This window comes from Protomyctophum parallelum (genome assembly GCF_964188405.1).
Source record: "Protomyctophum parallelum genome assembly, chromosome: 15".
Lineage (NCBI taxonomy): Eukaryota > Metazoa > Chordata > Actinopteri > Myctophiformes > Myctophidae > Protomyctophum > Protomyctophum parallelum.
The window spans coordinates 25,033,705-25,058,362 of NC_139710.1; the positions used below are offsets into that span (position 1 = coordinate 25,033,705).

The following is a 24,658-nucleotide window of genomic DNA, read 5'->3' on the forward strand; positions in this document are numbered from 1 at the left end:
GTATATATATGTTTCTATCTATTATGCCCTGATGTAAGGCTTAAATATGTTCTTTCGCGTTAGTCGTGTTCTCTTGTTTGGATAAATATTTCATATCTTCATTCCATTGTCACAAGATAGCACCACATGTTATTGTCCAAAGACTCACTTGAGCGCCAGGTTGTCACGTTCATCGTTTCTTTTTGTTTTGAAAACAGAATAGTACTTTGTTTGCTGATGATGGAGCTCAGAAATGGTCGACTCTCTCCTCTCTCTCCGACTGACCCTCAGCTGTGTCTATGGGGGTCTTTTTCTCGTTGTCTTCGTAGCTCAGGTTTTCGTACATCTCCTTAGCGTGGGGGCTGAGTTTTATCTCCTTGCTGGCTGCAGCCTGCTGCATCTGCAGCAACACTGCCTTGTTTACACTAGGACCTGCAAACGCAAGAACATATTTCTTAAATACATCTTTCTGTTACTACAATTACTCTGCTCTCCTCTCTGTCTCTCCATTCAGTAAAAATGTATGGATGTTTTTTGGTATATTATGAAACACTAGCCCTTACCCGATTGATAGATATATTAATTCAGACAGACATTGGCTTAATTATAGTATGATGATGATAAATGTGAAATGTATGCATCAGCAATGTGCATTTTATTCTCTCCCTCTCACCAAAGTAGCTGAGCAGTACAGGTAGGAAGATGAGTCCATGAGCCATCCCTAGCAGTGTGATAACCAGGTTTAACCGGAAGAAGAAGATCTGGATGAGCTGAGCTTTGGCAAACGCCAGAACTACGATACCAGGCAGGTTGGTCATGGCAACACCTGCAAACACCTGTGAGACACAAACACACAATACATTCAGTACTTATTGAGTGGATACTTTGAGCCTCAGCATATATATATATATATATATATATATATATATATATATATGTGTGTGTATAATGTGTTCAGCAGGTAAACCTTAAAACAGGTAGAACTTATTAATTCCCTGGGGGGGGGGGGGGGGGGGGGGGGGGGGGATTCTGTTTCAGCTTCACCCAGCCGATGGCTACTCGGGTGATTCCTATTGTAAATATACAAAGAATCTGTGCTTTGTTTAGGGTCAAGTGGTTAAGGTGTGTTCCACTCGCTTTGATGCCTGACAGCGTGTCCCGGGTGAGCAGAAAAGCCCCCAAAATATCTTAAAAATACAAAACATGATCTTCAGAACGAATCCAAACCGGTGTGATCTTCTAAATACCAGACGACCACTACGTGTGGCAGTGTAGAGTGGACAGACGTACCGCACTGCCCATGTTGGCTGTAGCCTCCTTTGCCCGCTCCACCTGTGTGGGTTGGATGCTGAGGGCGAAGGATCTGGTCATGTGAGACACGAACTCAACGGAGATGCCCACACACTGGAGACGAAACAGAGACAGGAGAACTTACTTTCATTTGCTTCTTGCACCTTTGAACAAAGGTTAAACAAATAACAAGTTTAACCGCAATTGTTTGATTGTATCCTTTGGTTATTCGTAAATAGCCCACACGCTGCCAACGTGTAGAATCTGCTATAATAATAATAATAATAATCTTGGAAAGACTTTTTAACAACGCAAATCTTAACCCATTAGAACCGGGGAAAGCATCTGGTGTCATTATAGATTTTGGCGTTGGTCATCCAAAAATTGCAGAACTACAAAGCACAAAGTACATCTGCTATTTTTCAACAGATCTGAAAAATCTTGAAAGTGTCCGCAACATAATGACAAGGTACACTACTGTGTTCCCTTACCGTGCAGTGGCGTGCACAGACATTTAGAGGGGCAGGTGCTCAAGTGAAAAAAAGGGCACCTTGTGCAGCGCATTTTGGGGCGGGAACCCATTTTGGTGCTTTAGCTATTGAAAAATAGCAGATCTACAAGCTCATAGCGAGCTTGTAGGTCTGCTATTTTTCTTTAATCGAAGAACCACTGACATAGAAACATAGCTTTAGATTGTGGGGGCCTAAATAATATAGTAGAAGCGTTTTTTTTTATCAAGATTTGATCAATGTCACCATGGTCCTGAACACTACAAATTAAGAAAAAAAATGTTATTATTATTATTTTTTTTAAGAGCACATTGCCAAAAGGGCTCTAGCACCCCCTAGTGTCTATCTGTGCACGCCACTGCTTACCGTGACCAGGTTAATGAGAGCCACAGCGTTGTAGTCGATGCCCCAGAGCGTCATGACGCCAACGGTGTCCACCGTGATCATGATGATGGTGAGGAGGTTGAGCAGGCCGGAGCGCAGGTCCATGCCCAGCAGGAGGCAGCACACCACAAACGTGGGCACCAGACACATCGAGATGTTGAAAAGGCCCTCCTGCACGATGGTCAGGTACTGCTCGTAGAACACATAGGTCACCCTGCACAGGAGAACGGCACATGGGTGACATTATCCCAGAGGAGCTCCGCAAGTTTGACCACTTTGAGACGACCCTTTATGAACCCTTTGGTATGTATGATTGAGACAATCTGGTAGAAATGAACATTCGTACATGATGGAAAAGACACAGTAGAAATATGCCTAAATTGAACAATTGGATATTTGGGGAGTCTGAAATATAATTTCCGTAAATATAAATATATCCTGGGCAAAGTTTGGTCACTCAAAATGTGTCTTCTCCCATACAGTAGTGTCCAAACAAAGTATTATATTTTATTGTCCCCTGCCATCTTTCTGTGTATTCAAAAACGGTATTTATTTTTTTGCACCGTGCTATACAGCAAAGTGAGGCTGACATACGTGTAGGGGAAGACCTCAAAGTCTGGGGAGGTGCCTGGTATTGCCCTCATGCCCTTGGTGATGTTCAAGGCCAGTTCTCTGGCCTTCTGCAGCGCTGCAGTGAACTCTTCAGAGGTTGTCAGTGGCGTGTGGTATGCCATGAACCTGGAGGCTGGACAGAGAGAGAGAGGCAGCGGTAATGTCTCAAGTTCAGTTGCTACAAATTGGTCTGTGACACTTTTTTGCATATTCGAGCTACTTAACAGTATGTGAAATGCATAATACATTCTGTAAATATTACAGCTTTACTCTTTACACTGCTCTGAATGTCCCACAATGCAATGCAACAACACACCTGGCCCTTTTCACGGCATGTAAAATGTGTGCACGCACACGCACAACACACAACACAATGTAGTCATTGTCTGTATCAGGATATGAGATGACGCGGCGCCTCACCTATGATTTCTCCGCTGTCATCTTTCACCACAGCCTTGTCGTAGGCACCCAGACCGCTGTTGGAAAACACAGCAGGAGGTGTGATTATACATGAGGACGTGTATCACAAACAAAAGCTCTATGACATCTTTGTGATAGTCACAAGGCCTGAAGATACGATGAGCAGTCTGAAGGTTTCATTGAAACACAGTGTTAGTGACTAACAATGCGAGCAGCGGCGGACACTCATTCCATGTTGCTTCCCTTCCTTTCTAAAGCTTGTTGTCAAGAGCTGTTTCAAACCTACGCTGATTCTCAAACATTTGGCTGCAGACTCCCATTTGAAAAGATTTTGTCTCAGGGAGGGACCCCAATACCAATTTCTTGTTTTTCGTAGCTCTACAAGCTCACAATGCAGCACACTGCATATCACGTTGCGGAGGAACCACCTCAAAGACCCTCTCTGACCCCACTTTGAGAACCAGTGGCCCCAACAGCTAATCTACAAGCTCAGAAAGCGCTGTTGACGCAAGACGTTGTGAACTTATAGATTTGTTATTTTTTGGCTCAGGACACAAAATGTGTGATTTCGTAAGCATCACTGACCCTTTGGAGCACTGCAGGTCAGGCCGGTTCCCCAGGAAGTCAGGCAGGAAGCGGTTGAACTCCTCCACAGTCGGCCTGAGGACGCCAGTGGCGGTTCCTTCTATACACTTATCTCCACAAAAAAAACCAGCTGGAGAAGACAGTAGAGAGTTGTTGTTAATATGACTCAGAATACATCGTGTATGTTATCATGTGAAGACGTCTACTACTTTTAGGACCACTTTAGGTCCTACTGCTATTAATGCCCATTTTTACACCAGGGTTGAACCGCCTAATATTGAACCAGTTCAAAGTGTTTCCACTGAAAATGAATTGGTTCAGAACCATAAAAGTTGGTTTTATGGCAGGCATGTGTGGAACCAAAGAGAAGTTCAGTGAAAGCACCAATTGGGTTCCAAGAATCTAGAATGGAACCAGTTCTAGGAGTTATTTTGGTGAAAAGGGGCCTCTGTGTCTCAGAGGAGGGCTGTAGACAGTTCAGAAACCATGGCTTTGTCAGAAATTGCCAATCTACAAGTTCACATTTTGTCGTGCTGTGTCGTGTTGTGAGCTTGTAGATCTGCAATTTTCTGCGAAGATATTTAGTGTAGCACAGCTGTGCACAGAATACGGTCAGCCCAGTATAGGTTCCATATGGGACAAAGAAACAGGTGTAAAACTAACTATATTGGATCTTGACAGTTTTACAATGTGGAGCTCACATATGTTTGCGGGGCAGAAGTTTCCTTGATTAGGCCCGGGCCATGAGTACAAACGGCAGCATTTGGATCCAGGGTTGAGCCAGTCGATGAAGTCATCCACCCAGGAGTTAGCAGGAATAGCCAAATAGGACCTACAGAGATAAATACAATCGCAACTGACATCACAACACATGTCTTAATCAGATGTGTTTTGGGGGATTTGTATTCTGATGATAGTAATCATCTCCAGCTCTTTAATAAACACAAAATATATTTTCTGTTGGGACGGTGGGTCGCCAATTTCATCCAATCATGAGAGAGTATACCCAGCTTACGTTTTACAGTGTTCTGGGGTTAGGTCAACATATCTAATTTCACGTGTTCATCCAGTATCCTGTTACTGAAGAAACACAGTTACTATGGGAATATATATACCTACCGGTATTTAACACTTATTTTAACAACAACGACAACAAAAATCACGTGATTTTCACCCAGACAATTATATTTATGTGATTTTCATAATGTTGATGATGTCTGAGGTGGGTGGGTTCTTGGGCACCGCCACCTTCAGGAAGTGACATCATAGAAGATAGGTGTGTTTCCCTCATAGAGTATTAAAAGGATAGAGACTGAACTGGCGCGAAGCTCCGCCCCCTCCGCTATTCATGTCAGTGGAAGTTGCTCAGTGGCGTTTTGAAGCCGCCGGAGGGACCGTCTATTTCCGACTTTTTGGGCGCACTTCCGCATTTGACCTCCAAAATTTGGAGGTCAAATGCGGAAGTGCAACCGAGCGCTCAATGTTAAAGCCCAGCTGCACGGGGTTTCCTCGTCATGAATCCATGGGTCTGCCTGCAGTCCTTCCTCTTACCACTAGGGCCCAGCGCTTCAACGTTGGAGTGCCTAGCTGGCCCCTTGGTTTCCCTGCCCACCACATCCCTGTTTTTTCCACTGGACCATTCTCACATGTCCCAGGAATGGATCGTTCCCACAAAGGAGAAGTTCCCAGCTCCATTATTATTATTCTTTTTTAGGAATATTTTTGAGGGGCGCCCAGCCCCTCCTATACACAGGTTTAATGTTTGTCTTTAGTTCAATGTTTGTTTTAAAAACACCATTGACAATGAAGGAGGTTTAATGTTTGTCTTTAGTTCAATGTTTGTTTTAAAAATGTCATTGTTGACAATGAAGGGAAAATGTATACGTCATCTTGTCCCTAACACAAACATTAAATGCCATTAACAATAAAGAGAATTTAATGTTTGTTTTCAGTAGCACAGAAGTAGTAGCACCCCCCCGAACCTCATATGACGTCACATTGTAAGCTCTCTACAGCGCCGAACCGACTTTTATTCTGCTCTAAAATAGGAGTATGAATTGCGCCTTAGCCCTCTCTGCCCTTTGCCTTTCAGCAGTTGATAGTGCTGACCACGTTATGCGTTAAACCTCTGTAATAATGAGCCAGTGTTCCCTGATCCCTCTTATCTTCTGCACAATGAAGGCATGTGCAAATGCACATGCCGGCGGCGATGGCTCAGCTGTCCCTGACAGATGCTAGAGATCATGATTACAAAGAGTGGAAAAATAAGTTATGAGCCCAGGAGATTAAATGTAATGTAATTATGTAATGTATATTATTTGGTTAAAAAAAAGTCTTATTATTAGGTTTAAGCTCCATATTCTGCTGTAGAGTGTTTGTTCAGTAAAAGGGGTTTCCCCACTGTCTGTAGGCCTCTTTTCCACCGGTTGGGAACCAGTTCAGTTATTTTTGTTCTGTTCTTAGTCCATGAGGCAGACCTCCAAAATGTGAACTTCAATTATGAATTGAGTGAGCAAAACCATACATATATTGCTTATAGGATCAATATATTTAATAAGTAAATTAATAGGCCTATATGATAACACTTCTACAGTAGTATGTAACCGAGACCGAGGTATGGTCTAGTTATCGGGGAGAATGCCGAAGAGATAGAACTGGATAATCTATCTCTTTGAGCGCAGGGTCAGTAGTGAGGTCTTGATATGGTATCTAAGGTCTACTACTTCTCGCTCTATTCCTTTCTTCCTGTGAATCCCTGCGTAGGCATCAGTATTTATGGTTTTGGGATGTCGAGAGTGATGTCACTCCTGACGTCCTGGTTGTGATGTCAGAGAGGCACTACGTTCCTTCGTAACAAGTAGCTTTTTCATATTTTAATTTTTTTTTCAATCTTTCTATATAATGCTTAATTTGCATATTTAAAATGTTAAAATTTGTAATACAATGAATCATTGTCTTCGTGTAAGTAATCAACTGGGGAAGTTTCATGGTGATAACAATTTAATATAGGTATGGTTTTGCCCACTCAATTCATAATTAAGTAACAATCATACCAACAATCATACGCTGGGCTCCCAAAAGTAAACAAATGGTCTCAAATGGGGTTACGTAGCCTAATGCATATCACACTGGGCGTCGTTAGAAAAAAGAAAAAAAACATCGTATCCAAAGGTCCTACAATATAACACTATAGAGCAGTTGGCGTAGCCTCTGAATTTGAATGAGAGTGCTGAGTGCTGCTCATATAACCGAGGCGATCATTAACCGCTGGGATTGGCAGGCATGTGTGAGTTTATAGATTATCAGCAGGTTCAAGGCTTGGTGTCAAGGGGAAAGGCAATGATATGGAGGCCAGATATGACTCAGGTTCACGCACTGCTGCGTAGGGACAACCGACTGGCCGCAGCCATGGGACGTGCAGAGAGTGTTGGGAGGGGCAGGGGCTGAAACCCCATATAAAGAGGGGCACCTTTGGACAAAAATAGCGAAAATAGCAGATCTACAAGCTCTCGCCGCGTCGAGACAACTTTGATAAACAAATTTGATCAACGCAAAACACTGTGTTAAAGTTCAGGAGACTTCGGGGGGGGGGAAGCAATGCTCCTGAATCCTGCCTTCCAATATGGCGTGGAAAGGAGTGGCATTTGCATTTCTTTCACCACAGCGAATGCTGCATTTGTGGTCATGGAAAGGGCAGTTGTTTTACAGATGGGTGAAAGGGCAGGGGCTTAAAACCCATTTTGGGCGGTAACCCCTTTTGGTGTTTTAAACGTTATGTTATAATTTACCTATTGAAAAATAGCAGATCTACAAGCTCGAGTGGCGAGCTACGAGCTTGTGGATCTGCTATTTTTGAAAAATCGTTAAAATGTGCCTCAAATTGTCATGTCATTTTCTTTTCCTATACCTTTTTCTTTCCATCTTCCCCAAATGGGAGTAGCCTTGGAACCGCCGTAAGTGGCCCTTGGCATTTCTGCTTTAATAATGTGTGGTTGTCTCAAACCCCCATGTGAACATTCAGTCTTGCACCCAAGGAGGCACCACCAGTGCACACCTCGGGTCGGGAACCATTCGGACAGAAATGCATTTTGCTGTGGCCACCACCATGTCACATATTATTGTGCCACTCTTACAGAGGCCCTTTATGTTGCTGATGAAGAGAACGATGTTTTGTTCACATGCCGATGCAGAGAACAGAGTCACTCACAGCTCAGGGAAGTCGGTGGCGTACTGGATCTTCTGAGTGAGGGAGAACTGATCACAGCCCACACTGGAGCACACTGCGTTCATCCCCCCTGCCGTAGTGAAGTTGAAGCCTTTGGTCGTCACAAAGTAGGTGGGGACTCCCACCTCAAAGTACTTGTAGAGGTATGCAAAGAAATCCAGCATGTAGGAGCCCTGCAGAGGAAGGAACGCAATAGTGTTAAAGGTGTAATCCAGAATTTATCTTAACTAGGCCTGTACGTGCCCGGCCGTCTGCCACCGCCCTACTTGAGAACGATGCAACTTGGGAACCTAATAATAATACCCGTTCGTCAACTTGTCACAGCCATAGAGTTATATATCTATAGAGAAGACACCCGAGTTCTCCTCCCATCCACTTGCATTAAGTTGCTCAAAAGCGCATGAGGCGGATTCACTCCTCCTTCCTGGTAGGAACAGAGTGCATTCTGGGACGGATTGGCCCCAAACACATGAACGCGCTGCCGTTGACTATCATTGTGCCGTTTGTGCGCGTTCACGTATGAAACATTCGTTCACGTGTCATGGCCCCAATCACATGAACGTGCGCAATGATAGTCAACGGAGCAGCGCTGGCTCGAGCTGCACTACCAAATCCGGCCACTATGTCCATTTCGCCTCAGGGTTTCCTCTGGGTGCCTTCTCTAGAAATATATACTCTAAGGTCACAGCACCCGTTTGAACTGTCTGTCTGTGTGTGTGTGTCCCACATGGAGATCTCTGTATCTGCCTGTGTGTGAAGAGGGCAAACTGACTGACTGACTGTGAAAAGTGGAATGGTTAAGTAGGCTAATCAATTGTCAGGTGTGGCGTTGCCATAAAGCGGCACCCAGAAGAAATAGATATTAAGTCATTAGTAAACATAATTTCCACTATTAACTGTACTTTTGTCTAGATCCGCAGTAGGTTTCCATGGACGGTTAATTTGTATCCGCCAACTGCTTTGCCGTTTACAAATGTATTCATGTGTGCATAGTACCATGTTGTGGAAAGAAATAGAGTCCGCAACACTGGGTATGAAAACTCAGCTCCACTGGTTTATTTGATTCAACGTTTCGATCACTAGGATCTTCTTCAGGAATATTATAATATTATTAGTATCCCTGAAGAAGAAAATCGAAACGTTGAGTCAAATAAACCAGTGGAGCTGAGTTTTCATACCAGTGTTGCGGACTCTATTTGTTGTCTCCACCAGGCCGAAGGCATGTGGGGAGAGTATGTTTTGCACTCCGTCCGTCCGCGTGTCCGTCCGTCCGTGTGTCCGTCCGTCCGTCCGTGTGTCCGTGAACAGCTAATCTCGGCCACCGTTAACCCGGTCGATGCCATATTTTGCACACACACTCCCTGGATGCCAACCATGAACCTCTGCCCCAAACTTTCCAGAACGGCCTGTTATAGCGCCACCAGGAGGCCGCTTTGTGCAAAACAAGTTTTTCGATGCCATATTTTGCACACACACTCCCTGGATGCCAACCATGAACCTCTGCCCCAAACTTTCCAGAACGGCCTGTTATAGCGCCACCAGGAGGCCGCTTTGTGCAAAACAAGTTTTTGTACAGTACACCTACAGATTTTGTCCAAACATCACGCAAATTGGTACACAGTCTCTCTAGAGCCATTCAACGAAACGGGTCTTTCAGATTTATCAGACTCCATCCTGATTGGTTAAGATTGGCTTCCAAAGTTCACAGGAGTGCTCAGTTTCAAACAAAATGCTGCAAATCATGAACACATCGCGTGATTTCCGTGAAATTGTGCACCCACATTCCCACACTGGGCTCCAGTGGGGGTGAGCCAGTAGGATACAACAGCACTTACAGCAGTGACTGACAAGGAGGAGGAATTAATTGGCCCATATGGGATATATGGCTTTAGCCCATTCTGAACGGGAACCCATTTCGGTGTTAGCATCATGTTATGCTTTAGCTATTATAAACTATAAAAATAGCAGATCTATCGCGCTACGAGCTTGTAGGTCTGCTATTTTTGAAAAATCGAAGAACGACTGACATTTTTTAGAATCTGATCTCAGGTCAGAATGGGTTAATCAGACCAGTGTGTGTCCAGTGGAAACCTCATATGAATCTGATCTCAGGTCAGAATGGCTTTAGGCAGTCAGGTGAAGTCAGACTTACTTGAGGCATAGCCAGCTCCTGGTCCAGACCCACTGTCACATGGAACATGAGGAACACGGAACCACAGAACATGAAGATGAACACCACCATCTGCAAGAAGAGCACAACGCATATTACAGTACATGCAGTCAGAACCCGTGAATGAATTACAATATTTCTAATGAATGTAAAATGGATGAGAAATGGATTGACAGTTCCCCCATGTCGTCTCTGTCAGGTGGAAACCTCATAATTAGTATTATTATAATAATTATGTTTAAAACTATTACTTTTCAGGATTCAAATAAAAGAATAGTAGCAGCTCCACGAGCTCAAAACGTTTTGAGCTTGCTACTTTTGAAAATGTTGCGTGATGCGTTGGTATGATCAAGTAGGACACTCATTCATGAAAAACATAAAAATTTAGGATTTGGCGATAAGAGGTTTCTGCCCGACAGCAATGATACCCTACTATAATCCCCATCACTGCTAACCCCTACTGTTGGTGTCGAGGAAGGTGTAGACTAGACTAAAACAGAGGTCTTGTGGAAGGTGTAGACTAAAACAGAGGTCTTGTGGAAGGTGTAGACTAAAACAGAGGTCTTGTGGAAGGTGTAGACTAAAACAGAGGTCTTGTGGAAGGTGTAGTAGCTTTACCACGGTGATCCTGGAGACGGGGTGTAGCAGGACCGGCGCGTAGTACTTCTTCATGAGGGGCAGCAGGAGGCCCAGGTTGGGTTTGTTGGAGCGCTTGGCGGACACCGACACGCAGCACAGCAGCTCACAGCGGTTGCTGTCCTGCCGCCGGGCGTCCAGTGACAGCAGGGCCACGAAGGCGGTCATCTGCAGGGCGAAGTCCATGAGGACGGCCAGGGCCGCGTACAGCGCAAAGGACTTGACCGCAGGCATCGTGGACAAACCTCCTGCGATGGAGAGACACAGGTGGAAAAACCGTGTCAGCGAGCGTGAAGAAGGCATTGGAACTTAGAATGCATCCCGCACGGATTGGAATGACGCCACAAGGCGTGGAGAAGTGATTCTCAACCTTTTCAATTTCACGGATCCGCAGTCACATTATTCACGAGGCCACGAACCCACATTGAAACCATGTTTAGTGTCATTCTGTTTGTTTGTTCTGTTTGTTCTGGAACCCAATCTACTCTGTAATGTCTCAAGAGAGTTGATTTAAAGCAAGTGATAAATGTATACAGAAATAACAGCACGACACGTTTGTGAGAAGTGAACTTGTAGACCGGCGTACAAATTAAGCACAAGTCAGGTACACTATGTTGCTAGTGTTAGAGCAGAGAGCATGATTTATGATTGAACTAAATGCACCATTGGTTGTGTTCACTTCACTATATAGCCTAGATACTGTTAATCACATCAAGGACAGATAAGTTCTCACCCAGGAAGAAACAGATGGATTCAGAGAGACTGCACAGGAGCATGCTGGGAGCCACGTTGCCAAGGATACGACCAATCTGCTCCTCTCTCGTCTCCCCCGGACGCCTCATGTCCCTCTGTGATGAGACGACACATCATATAAATGTTTAGGTCTACTTTCTATACCACTGGTTCTACATCAAAAAGTAATAACAAACTATACTATAAAAACTGACCAAACATTGGCCTTTGGCCAAATTGTCATCATATTGTAATATTTTATTATTGTAAAAAAGGGAAGAAAAGGCAAACACTGTGAACATGAACATGCAATCTACAAGCTCACATTTCCACAATATTTATCTGTGAACCGAGTCGGAACTTAATCCAATGCCTCAACTGATACATTTGCATATCAGTGCTTATCAGTGCTTACTAGTTCAAATATGTTTATTCACAGGGTCACAGAAGAGGTAATGAAAGCCTGGGTATCGAGGCTACAGAAGAGGTTGAGAACCACTGATCTTAACAATGGGGAAACTAATGTGGAATCAACGTGCACACACACCTGGTACCGCGCATGCACCCACACGCACACATGCACACACGTGCGCATACACAACACACACACACACACACACACACACACACACACACACACACACACACACACACACACACACACACACACACACACACACACACACACACACACACCTGGTACTCCAGCACAAAGATGAAGATGTTGTCAGCTCCCACAGCCAGCACCAGGAAGGGAACGACCTGTAGGATGATCAGAGAGGAGGGGATTCCCACCCAGGCATAGAAGCCCATGGAGGCCAGCACAGAGCAGCCAACCACCAGGATGCCCCCGAGGCCCACCAGGAACTTAGAGTCCACCTGTAGGACAGGAGAGGAACTTCAGGTTTCCGGAAACAGCGGGTGAAATAGGCTCACAGCAGCCATTATTGGAATGAAATTGGGCCTCTTCCTTACTTCCTTCACAGGTATTACAAAATGATAGGCCTACTAATGAAGGCTCTGTTCCATTCTGGTCAAACTGAGTCAGGGTGCTGATATTGTGCTGTTGGCTCACTGGAAACACTCTGCTACACCTGACCAGTGGGTCTCAAAGTGTGGTCCAGGGACCCTCATGGTTCCTTGAGGAGGTTCCTTAAATACTCTCTTATACGGGTGTGTAACTCTGAGAGTGTTAAGGGAGAATTGTAGAATTGTTTTGTAGTAATCAATCTTCCGGAACTTCCTTTTCCCTCAAACCAATTTTTCTCAATAAAAGCTACAGGCTACGAGAGCTTTTATTGTTATTCTTCCGGTTTGAGGGAAAAGGAAGTTCCATTTGATTGTTCCTGCCTGATGACTACAAAACAATACTACAACATGTTCCAGACCGTTCCAGACCGGTTCACACTTTTGGAACAGAGACCAGGCTTTCCTCCGAGGTGGAAAGCCTGGTGAGGCGAGGTTAGATTTCCGTTATCATACACGTGACATAAGTACTATCTGCAGCCATTTCACTTTCTGGGCAGAGTGTTATCTTCACATGTACTATGTAATATCTAGAGGTGATAACACCCGAAACACGTTGCATTAGGGTCTTACTAGAGACTACTCTACCCGAGAGCCAAGACAGACTGTAGTCTCACAACAGAAATTTTGTGAGAACACATTCCCTGCCAGATATTAATATACCTATGTTTTTGCCAAAATCTTTTCATTCTAAGCTTCTGTTTTGAATGCAAATAATTCACGAACAGTGAACTGGCAGTGAAAAACAGCTATTTGTAACAGCGAACAGTGACGCTTTATAGTTATGTTAGCTGAATAAAGCTATGTTTTGATTAAAAAAGGAATCTGGGAAAATAATCCGAGATAACACACCACACATTCATTTCTGGTTTTACCAATCACCTAGCAAGTCATGTTGCACACGAGTGCGATCTAACGTAATCAATATGTACTTATGTTGTCAGAACATCAGTTCATCCCTCCTCCACCCTTTTCTCCTCCTCCACTCCTCCTCCGCCATCGGCCGGCCTGCCCATTAGCCACATTTTAATATAGAATACAACCCCAAACTGATTCATTGTTTGAAGGTGTGGTCTTTACTAGTGAAAATATATTAAACCATCTCCATTCACGGCTTACAGGTGGCGTAGTTACAGACTTGTACTGTCTGTAGCATTCAGATTGTGGAATAGTTGTGTGTTTGGAGAGAATATAGGGTCTTACCAGTATGCGTTTGAATGATGTGTACTCTCCCAGTGCCACGGCAATGTAAACAAAGATGACAGCATAGCTGATCATAAAGATGGGAATGTCCTCTGCTGTCGTCCTGTTGATCTCATCCTCCAGAGACCTCTGTGGACAGACAGAAAAGGACATGTTAGATCGGGAAAGGACAATGCGGTAATGCTGTATGCAATGCAGTCATATCGTTTTATTACTTGTTTTTGGAAAGTTTTAACTTTTACTCCACTACAGTTCAGAGAGCAAAACATACAGAAGTACATTATGATGTAAAGGAGAAATCCAGACTAAAACACTGGTACCCTGAATCAGCCTATAATCCTGTAAGGTTGGCCTATAAACATTCACGTTGGCCTTGAATTGTTTAATACTGTAGTTTTTCTCCATTTATCCCCACGCCTCCCACAGTAAAATTCAGCTAGAATGGTATAGAAAGTTAGTTGTCTTCATTCTAATGCGAGTATTTTAGTAGATTGTTTGTTTTTTCACGAATCGTATATTAATAGTGTCACCCTCGAGCTGCAGGTTCATACAGCAGTGGTTCCCAATTTATTTCATGTCAAGGACCCCCAGTTTGACATGCATTAGGCTACGGAACCCCATTTAATGGCATTTATATCTCTGGGACCCCCAATTTACAGTATAACAATGTTAATTTAACAGACCCGAACTATCATTTAGCTAGGGACCCCCTGGAACTCCCTCAAGGACCCCTGGGCGTTCCCGGACCCCACTTTTGGAACCACTGTCATACAGAACCCAGTGAAGTTCTCAACGGGCCTGAACATTAAGGCCCGGCCTTGGGTTCTGTATGAATGACAGCTCGAGGGTGACAAACGGTGCAATGCATGAGTACCAGGACACTATAAATAGACCATTTGTGGAAAAAAAGGTTTGGAGCTACTAAAATTACCCGCATTAGAATGAAGACAACTATATCTTTCTACCATTCTAGCTGTGCATGCGGGGAAAATGGAAAACAGAAGGCATCTATGAAACAATTCAAGGCCAACAGGGAAAATGTCTAAATGTCAATACAGTAATTACAATTTACAATTTACAATTTAGGCATTTAGCAGACGCTCTTAATCCAGAGCGATTTACATTAAGCAAGAACAAAAAGCATGGCAATACATCGCACACATAATGAAACATGCGTAAGCTAAGAACGTTACAGTGGAATATCTATATAATGAAACTATGCATACATACTTTAAAGTGCTGTGTCTACATAAAATGCTATTCTAGTGCTGTCTACATAGAATGCATTGTTTTAAAAGAAAATGTACCTGTGTGTGATAGGACATTTCTCAAGACAGATAGGGCAGTCATATAGTTTCCTAAGCCGTCACACGTATAGAAATGTGACAGCGGCAATAGGTCCTTATCAACAGTGCTGTCAGTTTCTGCAGCGACTGTTGCTCCACTGTCAAATCATCAACATATGCTCTTTGAGTTGAGTGAGTCACTCTTTCTCTCGTTAATCGATAAAACCATTAGTTTGTCTAAGGCAAGGCAAGGCTATTTTATCTATTGCTATGTCTGGGTGAGGTAAATAAAGCTATGTGAAAAGGACATTTATTTCTGGCTGTTTATCATCATCATGATATTGCTGGGCCAATATGTACCTTGAGAGTACTTCTGTTTATTCTGAAGTGGTGTGGCCATTCTACTCACATTGTCAAGGATTTTGGGGTTAAACATTTAAGAAACACCTCAAGGCAACCTTAAGGCAGTTGGAAAACACAGCTGTGGTTTGGAAAACACAGCTGTGGTTTACTGTGTTCTTCCCTCTCGTTATAGCTCTCTTATCTGTTGTAAATCCTTATTGCCTTAAGACGTTCCCATGAATGGGTTAGGGGTTGGACCTTCTCTTGAGTATATCTAGACTGTCTTCTCACATATTTGGTGTGACACACGACTGTGGGTTTCCATTACATGTCAACTGTGGTATACATTGAATGTAAGTTGTGTGTTTCCTTGATGGTACCTCAATAATAATTACTCAATCTTTAAAACGCTTTTTTTTTTTTTTTTTTTTAAGATATTTTTTTGCGGCTTACGCCTTTTATTGATTTTTTAAGGGACAGATAGTAGGCTGACAGGAAACGGGAGAGAGATGGGGGGATGACATGCGGTAAAGGCCGTGTCGGGTTCGGGAGTCGAACCCGCGGCACACCGCGACTGGATCACCAGTCCGGTGCCCAGACCGTTACGCTACGGCCTGGGCCTTTAAAACGCTTCTTTGCCTCAATTGATTGTCTCCTTCTCTTTACTGACTGAGTTCCCGATACAGATTTCATGGACAACATCACAATATTCTGTGCCTTATGGTGCATGGCCGATGTAACATTATCGTACCTCTGCCATGTATGACATTCTGTCAGGGCCATGGGGTCATCAACCTTGTCCGTGGCACATTTTAGATTTCCACCGGTGCAGTGGTTCTCAAATGTTTTATTTTCAGTGTATACAAATGGATCCGGGAAATGAATCATTTGTACACATTCAGAGTTGTACGGACCTGTGATGGTCCTTATGGGCTCTTTTAGTTTTGCTTTTATCATTTTGAAATGTGTTGTCTACTCGTTTGGGCAAGCTACCGTGGTGATGACCCCTGCATTCAGTGCCAGGTGTTCATACAGCATAATCATTAGCGACGCGCACCTCTGCCATGTATGCGAAGGTGAAGTTGGTGTTGGGGTTCTTCTGGTACTCCTGGACAATCTTCAGGAACTCCGTCTCCCACTGCAGAGCCACTTTGAACTTGGCGCTGTCGCGTGCATAGTTGTTGAGGGAGAAGGTCATGATGAGGGCTTCAGCGTTGGTGAACTCGTCATCTGGCGGGGAGTTGACACAAATTAATAATGCTCCATCTTTAATGTACACACTTTAACACGTCCACGTCATCACTGCTCTCACTGTTGCAATTTCTTGGTGACCTGGTATGGTATTTGCCTTGTAAAAAGCTCATAATAAGACAAACAATAAATGAAAATGCAAGCTGATATGCCATGTATTGTGTTGTGTTTTGATGTGCCATATACATTTGGTTGATGTATTATTGTGTTCATTTTCATTGTTGATGAATTGAATACATAGGCCTACGGTATGATCTCAATTTTAGCTTTAATGTCTTGCTGTACTAGCCTGGCTAATAAGCCAGACTAATATCACACAACACGGTCGCCGGCAGGCTTTTTTTTTTTGCCAACGGCTGATTCGGTCTGGCTTATTAGCCAGGCTATTGCTGTACCCCGTGCTTCTGACTAATAAAGTATTCAATCAATCAATCAATCAATCAATGAAACAATCATTGTGTAAACAGGTGCATTCGGTGATCTGTATTACTGTAAGACACTCACTGCTGTAGCCCCCCACTGCAAGGAAGGGGAACACGGGACCCCCGTAATCAGCCATGCAGCTCATGCCCAAGTCAGTGATGTCTTTGAAAGACAGCGGAGAACTGGAGGGAAACAAGATAAAGGCAAAAAAAAGGAATATTAGATCATTCTTGCATTTTTGGAATAAAGCCTGGAGTCTGGAGATGTTACACTCGACAGTCACTGCCTTGTTCGCTCTCCGCAAGGTCTGCTTGTAGTGTTGTCAGAACCACTGAAGAGGCTTTGGATGTATAGTGGTTAATTGGAGTAGTCAGCTGTAGGGTGGGGGCAAGGAACTGTGATGGGGACATTGTGCATTTGTTTGTTTAACTGTATGTAATGTGTGTTTTTTTGCTTTGTATTTATGACATATCCTGATGTTTCTGTGCTGCCATGTGGGTGTGGGGGAAAAATATATGTGAATAATTGCCTTGAAAATTCTATGTGGTAAAGAAAAATCAATAAACAAAACATCAGTAAACCTGGGTAACACGTTAACAACCACGCTTTGCGCAGGGGGGGGGGGGGGGCTTTGCCTAGGGCCAATTCTGATATTAACACAGCATGCTGAAAATAGCCGATCAGCCCGTGTCGTGTTGTGAGCTTGTAGATCAGCTATTTTCAGAGCACATGCAACACCCGAGCGCAACCAAAACAAAATTTGACGTAGCTTTAAATTCTACTGGATCTCTTCTCCACTATAGTCCCTCTAGTCTAGTTTATATTTGTGGACGGAATTGTCAATATATTTTGTCTTAATTTTAGTCATCACGGCGTATAGTTTTTATTTAGTTTTCGTCAGTGATAAAAAAGGTAGACGACGAACATCTTTCCGTCATATGGTTTCAGTCGACGAAATGAAACACTGCACAACATGAAGATGTCTGTCTTACTTAACACAGTAGATGAAGTGATCCCTCCAGTCCACCTCCTTGGTGACCCCCAGCTCCGTCATGTTGACCTTGCGGTTGATCTCAGACGCGCTGTTCTGGAAGTACTGAGGCAGGCTGTTGGTGGCGCAGTCCGTTAGAGATGGGTTGGACGGGTTCAGAGGAGCGAAACACACATCCTTCAGACCGGCCGTCCGGTTCAGATCCTCCGACCAGAAGGAAATGTTCTAGAAAACACATGTAGGATCATGCTAGGATCATGGTACTATACAGTACCACTATTAATGTGTTATCTATGGTTACCTGTATCCGCGTCTGCAACTCCAGGAGTTCCAGAATGAGGTCTTTGCTGATGATGCCGCTGAAGTTCTGCTGTCCGAACAGCAGCGAGTCGTATACGTGACCCTCTCTGCCGGGCGCCGTCAGGATGACCTGGTTGGTCCTGAAGAACGGGTCGAAGTACTTGTCGTGGAAGTCTTTCTCCATGCGCGCGCGGCTGTTGGGAGCGGACCACAGCTGCACCGGGTCGGTGGTGAGCTCGATGTGCATGAGGCCAGTGGCGAAGGCAGCTACAACTACGGCCGTGGCGAGCAGCACCTTGGATGAGAGATGAATCAAAAAGATTTTAAACGAATAATGTGTGAATGCCTGCACATACGTGAAATACATACTAAGGCCCTATTTTCGCCATTAAGGGGCGGATATTTTCGGATAAGGGATCCCCCTTATCCCTAAACTAATTTGATATCAAATATTCAAATAGCCGATCTATAAGCTCACAACATGTCGATGTAGATCAGCTAGTTGAGCAATTTTAAAATGACTTTTAAAATAATAAAAAAGGCAAAGTTAGGGATAAGCGGTAAGGCACTGGCGGAAATATAGGGCCCTTTGCCTATACAAAATCTATCATCCAAGGATTATCTTACTATAATTAGTTGTAGTTAGCACTCTGTACGAATAACTCATTATGTGTATAGCCTACTCTATTCCTAATTAATTATTTGTCAATTCTAACAAGGTGAAAACCAAGTAGATATAGGATCAGATCATTTCACTTTTCAGACAATCATCAGGTCATCAAAGTTTCCGTTTACGAGCTGGAACCGCGACTCTGCAATCTGGAATGTCAGTAGGTGGCCTCTAGACCGGATCTTAGCGGTCTCAAATATGAGGCCCCCAACCCATTTATGAGATAATTATTCTGTTGATACAGGAGTATTGATACAAATAGTTTTGACTGTGCAATATCGCGTGCAGCCATTACATTTGACAATTCACCCTTTGTCAAGTCCCGCCCGTGGTTGTGCCCCTCTTCATACTCATTGGTTGCCGTTTTGTGGTTGGACAAAGATCCTCTCTTTCCATCCACTACCGTTGAAATAAGGTGTTTTTCAGTTGCTTCGTATTGATATTCTGTGCACTCAATTCTTATTTTAAACTTGGTGTCAGTACAAAGGAACATCACAGGTGCATCATGGTGACTGTTTTTAGTTTTTTCCAAAAAAGATGTTTTAGCAATTCAACATAAACAAGGCGGAACCAGGGCGGAACAAGGCAGAAAAGAGCCTGCTGGTTAGTCAGTCAGGGACCAATCAGAAGGCTGACAAAGGGTGAATTACGCAGCAACAACACCTCTCCTCATCCTGTTGTCCCTTCACAATAAAGTGTCTCCCCTTTACCTCCCAATGCTGCACATTTTACCCCGGTTATTAACAGGAAATAGGTGTAACTTAACATTGTGGGAGAGAGCAAGGCAGCGAGTGAGCGAGCGAGAGAGAGGGCCAAGGGTGGCGGGGGGGTTGACTGACGCCTGGCGGTCAGTCGGAGCTCGGAGGCCCCCCTGAGGGTGGAGGCCCGTTTCAATTGAAACTGGTGAGGTGAAACATAGAAAAGGCCTCCTATGGCTACTGTATGAAAGCCAGTGGCGAAAGAAAAGGTTACAAACCTTGAAAGGGTGGGAGGCCATGAGCGTTCCCCAGGGTCTGAACAGAGAGGCCAGGAACTCCTGGGCGGCCAGGCTGTTCCTGTCGGTGCAGGTGACCTCAGAGGGGTCCACGAGTGGGTGGGTCACGTCGTTCCCGTTCTGGTCCTTTCCCTTGCCCTCCTCCTGGTCCTGCTCGTCCTGCCAGCTGAGCCAGCAGGACACGGACAGGTAGATCAGGAAGGTGACCAGCAGCAGACACAGCAAGATGATGGACAGGACCAGGAATCCGTCGGTCCCCATGAGCCTGAAGGGCCCTTGGGGCAGCGGAGGCGCGGGCATGGGGGGACAGGACTCCTGGCAATCCTGACAAGAGCACATCTGCCCTCCGGTCGGCGTGGTCTCGTTGCACCTCAGGGGACGTCCGTTGTACGGCACTATGCCCTCGGGCAAGCCCTCGGCGGCGTCCTCCGACAGCAGCCTGAAGTCGATGTCCAACGGGGCCAGGCCATTGCTGGAGTCCCCCTGGAAGTCGTACCAGCGCTGCGCGGTGCACAGCTTGTGGCCGTAGCGGCCGCACATGGTGGAGACGGCGAAGCCGCCGGTGGCGGGGATGCGCACGTTCTTGCAGGAGTTGAAGGCACCGTCCGCGAACGCCTCGGTGAGGAAGGCCTGGTAGCCCACCACCGCCACCTTCTCCACCGGCGGGAAGCCGGCTAGGGTGACGTTGGCCGTCTTTGTCACGTGCACCACCTGGGTCTGGTGGGGGCTGCAGGTGGTGATGCAGTGCAGGTGGGCGAAGTTGTCTGCGCACGGCGGGCAGCGGTTCAGCAGCGTCCTGGACAGACCCAGACTGATCTGCAGAGAGTTGATCTGTTTGATGTTGCAGCAGGCAAACGTGTTGTTCTCTCCCCGGTCCAACATAGGACACACCTGTGTGAGGGAGGACAACAGCTGTTACATGCACAAGGGGTTCTCAGACCTTTCCATGTCAAATTAAATTGATGTATTTAGCCCAAGGACTTCCCCCATCTGAAAGTGTTTTGAGGTGGAGTTCAGGGAATATGATATTGTCGTGGTTGGGAGGAAATCTCTTTTATTTATTTATATAAATCAGTGCTATATTGTATTGAACACCCTTTACGTCTATATTGGTGTTCAGTGAGGGACACTCTTATACATCATCTCATTCCGGCCAATGACAATTTGCGGTCTCACTTTTGTCTTCAATGTTTGTGTTTGCACAATGTTTGTGATTGCACAAACACTCAAAACTGGCCATTCATTGTCAATGGCATTAAATGTTTGTGTAGAAGCGCTTCTTTTTTTTTAAAGATATTTCTTTTGCCGTTTTTTGCCTTTTATTGATAGGGTACAGTAATTAGACAGGAAAGGGGGAGAGAGATGGGGAGTGACACGCGGCAAAGGCCGTCGGGCACGCGAGCCGAACCTGCGGCACGCCATCCGGCTGGTTTGGCAGCCCAGGTGCCCAGACGGTTGAGCTAACCACCCGGGCCTGGACAAAACCTCTTAACTCCATTGGACCCTCAAACTGTCTGCTAAAGCAGCTAACTCCACCACCTCTCCCCCTCTCATGCAAGTAATTGACAATATTATATAAAGTTACCGCACCAACTTTGATGAGGCAGTATTGCATTGTTTTATAATTATGTTTTTCTTAATTTCTTGGTTTTATCGCAGAGATATGTTCCATTGGAAATTAACATAATTTCAAAGAGTGCGCTTGGGTGGCGCAGTGGTGAAATGCCGGCCTACCACCATGGAGATTGTGAGTTCAGTCTAAACAAACACAATTGGCCCGGGTTCGATGGTGATAATATCACTGCATGTAATCCTACGAGCTGGGGGGCGGCACCTGGGGTCAGCAGGGAGTGCTAGAAAGGAGGATATAGGTTCTACGTCACTGGTAGGTGAGTCAGCAGCAATAATAACACAGAAATGTGTGTGTGAGGGGAGGAATTAATTGGCATAACAACTACACAGAAAAAAGGGGTACAAAGCAAAAAGGGGGGAAAAAATGAAAGAGATTGTTTGTGAATGAGAATTTGTAGATCGGCTATTTTCATCAAGTGTAAAAACACTTACGACGGCATCAAGGCCCGCCAAAATACATTTTAGTCGACTAAATCAACTGTAGATTTAGTCGACTAAAATCCAGGTGACTAAAATGTGACTAAAATTAAATTAAAACTATTCAAGAGACCATGACTAAAACTAAAATCAAAATGTGCTGCCAAAAACAACACTGACCTCTATGAGATTCTGGTAGTGTTGTCCTGTGACGGGCCGGGCAGCACTGTAGTCCAAACAGGGGACGATAGGAGGAATGAGGCTCCCGCCCGGCTCTAGTGTGGGATTCCTCCCACATTCGTCATAAAAAGCACACTGGCCCTCTTCAGCTTGTACCTTAAACACCACCTGAGGACGAGACAGTACAACATTGATAAATAGATCGATAGCAATCATCGTTTTTGCTATCTGTAAAAAAAAAAAGAAAGAAAAAAGGGTAGTATTCATGTGCACACAACTCTTATCCGAGTGGACAAATACTCTTGCACTCTTCTTCCACCACTGTGTCCTGTGAGGTCAACCTGCTCTCAATTTAGTTCCAGAGGCAATAAAGAGGAGAATCACTGTATGCTTAAGGCTTAATTACACCTGCTGTTCAATTTTGTGCCATAAGATGTTTATAATGTTCTGTCCCAGGTAGGTAGTAAGACTTTAGTAGCTAAGGCGTGACAGTGAAAATCTGTAAATACACCTGCTAAGTTTCAAAGCCAGATACATGTATACATACATACATACATACATACAAGATGCTTATTTACACACCTCTACACACCCTCCGTCAACCTGGGGAGAGCAACGGACTTGAACTCCTGCTTCCTTCATGCATGAGTGTCCAAGTCACTCCTTTACACCTGACAGGGGGGAGTTTCCCCGGTTGGACGTAGCGTGTCAAAGGAACACGTTATTCCAACCAGTTCCTTTTTCCCCCCCATCAGGCACCCCAGGGGCTGGCAGTTTAGAGACCAGGATTACTGCATGTTTTTGTGAGGGTACCTACCCTAGGGGACACGGGGAGAACATGCAAACTCCACACAGAAAGGCCCTGATGACGCGGAGGAGAGGACACGCCGCGAGCGCCCACGGCGTCCCGAGCGGGAGTCGAACCCAGGACCTTCTAGCTGCGAGGCGACAGCACTACCGACTGTGCCACCGTGGCCGCCTTATACTAGATGCTTATTGATCACTGTGGTGTACTTTACTGACTTCATGCTTAACATAATTACTATTAATACAAAGGTAATAGAGCATGCACATCCACATCCACAGCACGCCCAGGTGCTGGACAAATGGCAGTACAAGTGCAATGATTCTTGAAGAAGATCCCAATGATCGAAACGCTGAATTAATAAACCAGCGGTGCTGAGTTATTCCTCACCAGTGTTGCAGACTCTATTTCTTATTATATTAATACACACATGAGTAAATATGATAATCTATATCAATAATGAAATGTTAAAGCAACATCTGTAGTATATATGTAGTGTTAGGATATTGTGCTCTGGGGCAGCAGAGGGTCTCACATATACATACATCAGTCATATCATTCCACCTCATGCACACATGGTTTGTTTATTGGTTGTTACATGGTTTTATTGTGTTGGCACCGCCTCTACGTCACAACATTGGAGGCCGGCCACTGCAAGCACGACGTCATAAAATAGACGTCATCACAACGTGACGGGAGACAGGCAAGGAGCACCTTTGGGTATGCCGGCTGGACCAACATGTCATTATTGTAGGAAAAGAGGACATATAAAGGCTGAATGTTACAAGTTGCAAAATGATGTGGCAAGAGAAGGTGGAGCGAGACCAGTGGGTGTGGTTTTGAGGAATCCTGAGTTGGAGAGGACTATGGAAATGTACAAGGAGTTCATTTCAGAAGGGTCAGTCATAGTTGATGGAAAGGAGAGCTCCATAGTAGTGTTGCGAGACACAGGAGCCAGTCAGTCGTTGTTAATAGGAAATGTTGGAGAGAATGACGGAACGGTTCTCAAGACATATGCTCTGATTAAAGGGGTGGGAGGGGAATATACATCTGTACCTATCCACCAAGTGATGTTAAAATCAAAAGTGGTGAGTGGGCTTGTGGCTGTGGGAATGGTTGCCAGTTTGCCAGTGCCGGGGGTAGATTTTATATTGGGTAACGACCTGGCTGGGGACAAGGTTTTTGCGAGCCCTACAATCACTACAACACCAGCGGTGTCGAGGGAGACTGAGGAGTTACAGGATAGATTCCCAGGAATATTTCCCGCTTGTGTTGTGACCAGGGGGGCAGTCAGCCAGATATTTCGTGAAGCCTCATTTTAAATCGGTAGTTCATATAATGGCCTGTTGTGGCGCTGGACCGGACCCAAAAAGCCCCATAGCTCCATAGAGGCCCATGTATTTTGGCCCAACTTCACCTAGACTGTATTACCTAAATAAACATGGTCATGAATACTTTCTTCTTCCAGTCACTAGTTTAAAGTCCCATTTCTAATGTCATAATATTCTTTTTGGAAAATTATGGTCCCATTAATTAAAAAAATGACCATAAAGAAAAAAAAACATCGCGTATGTTCTGAGGGGCGTGGCTACCATT

The 24,658-nt window shown here is 44.7% G+C and overlaps 1 protein-coding gene across 1 annotated transcript; it reads right to left on the reverse strand.

Moving 5' to 3' along the window:
• Nucleotides 1-226: 226 nt before the first annotated feature.
• Nucleotides 227-23,285, reverse strand: npc1l1 (NPC1-like 1; the record flags this gene model as incomplete). The annotated part of the gene is made up of 21 exons (XM_083783390.1): nt 227-411; nt 653-815; nt 1,270-1,383; nt 2,145-2,376; nt 2,757-2,907; nt 3,195-3,250; nt 3,780-3,909; nt 4,481-4,611; nt 7,987-8,177; nt 10,157-10,246; nt 10,793-11,058; nt 11,544-11,658; nt 12,239-12,421; nt 13,772-13,900; nt 16,457-16,629; nt 17,155-17,255; nt 18,066-18,289; nt 18,366-18,659; nt 20,011-20,919; nt 22,258-22,425; nt 23,277-23,285. The coding sequence occupies 21 exons, from the start codon at nt 23,283-23,285 to the stop codon at nt 227-229; spliced, it is 4,014 nt and encodes a 1,337-aa protein (XP_083639516.1).
• Between the last annotated feature and the right edge of the window lie 1,373 nt (nt 23,286-24,658).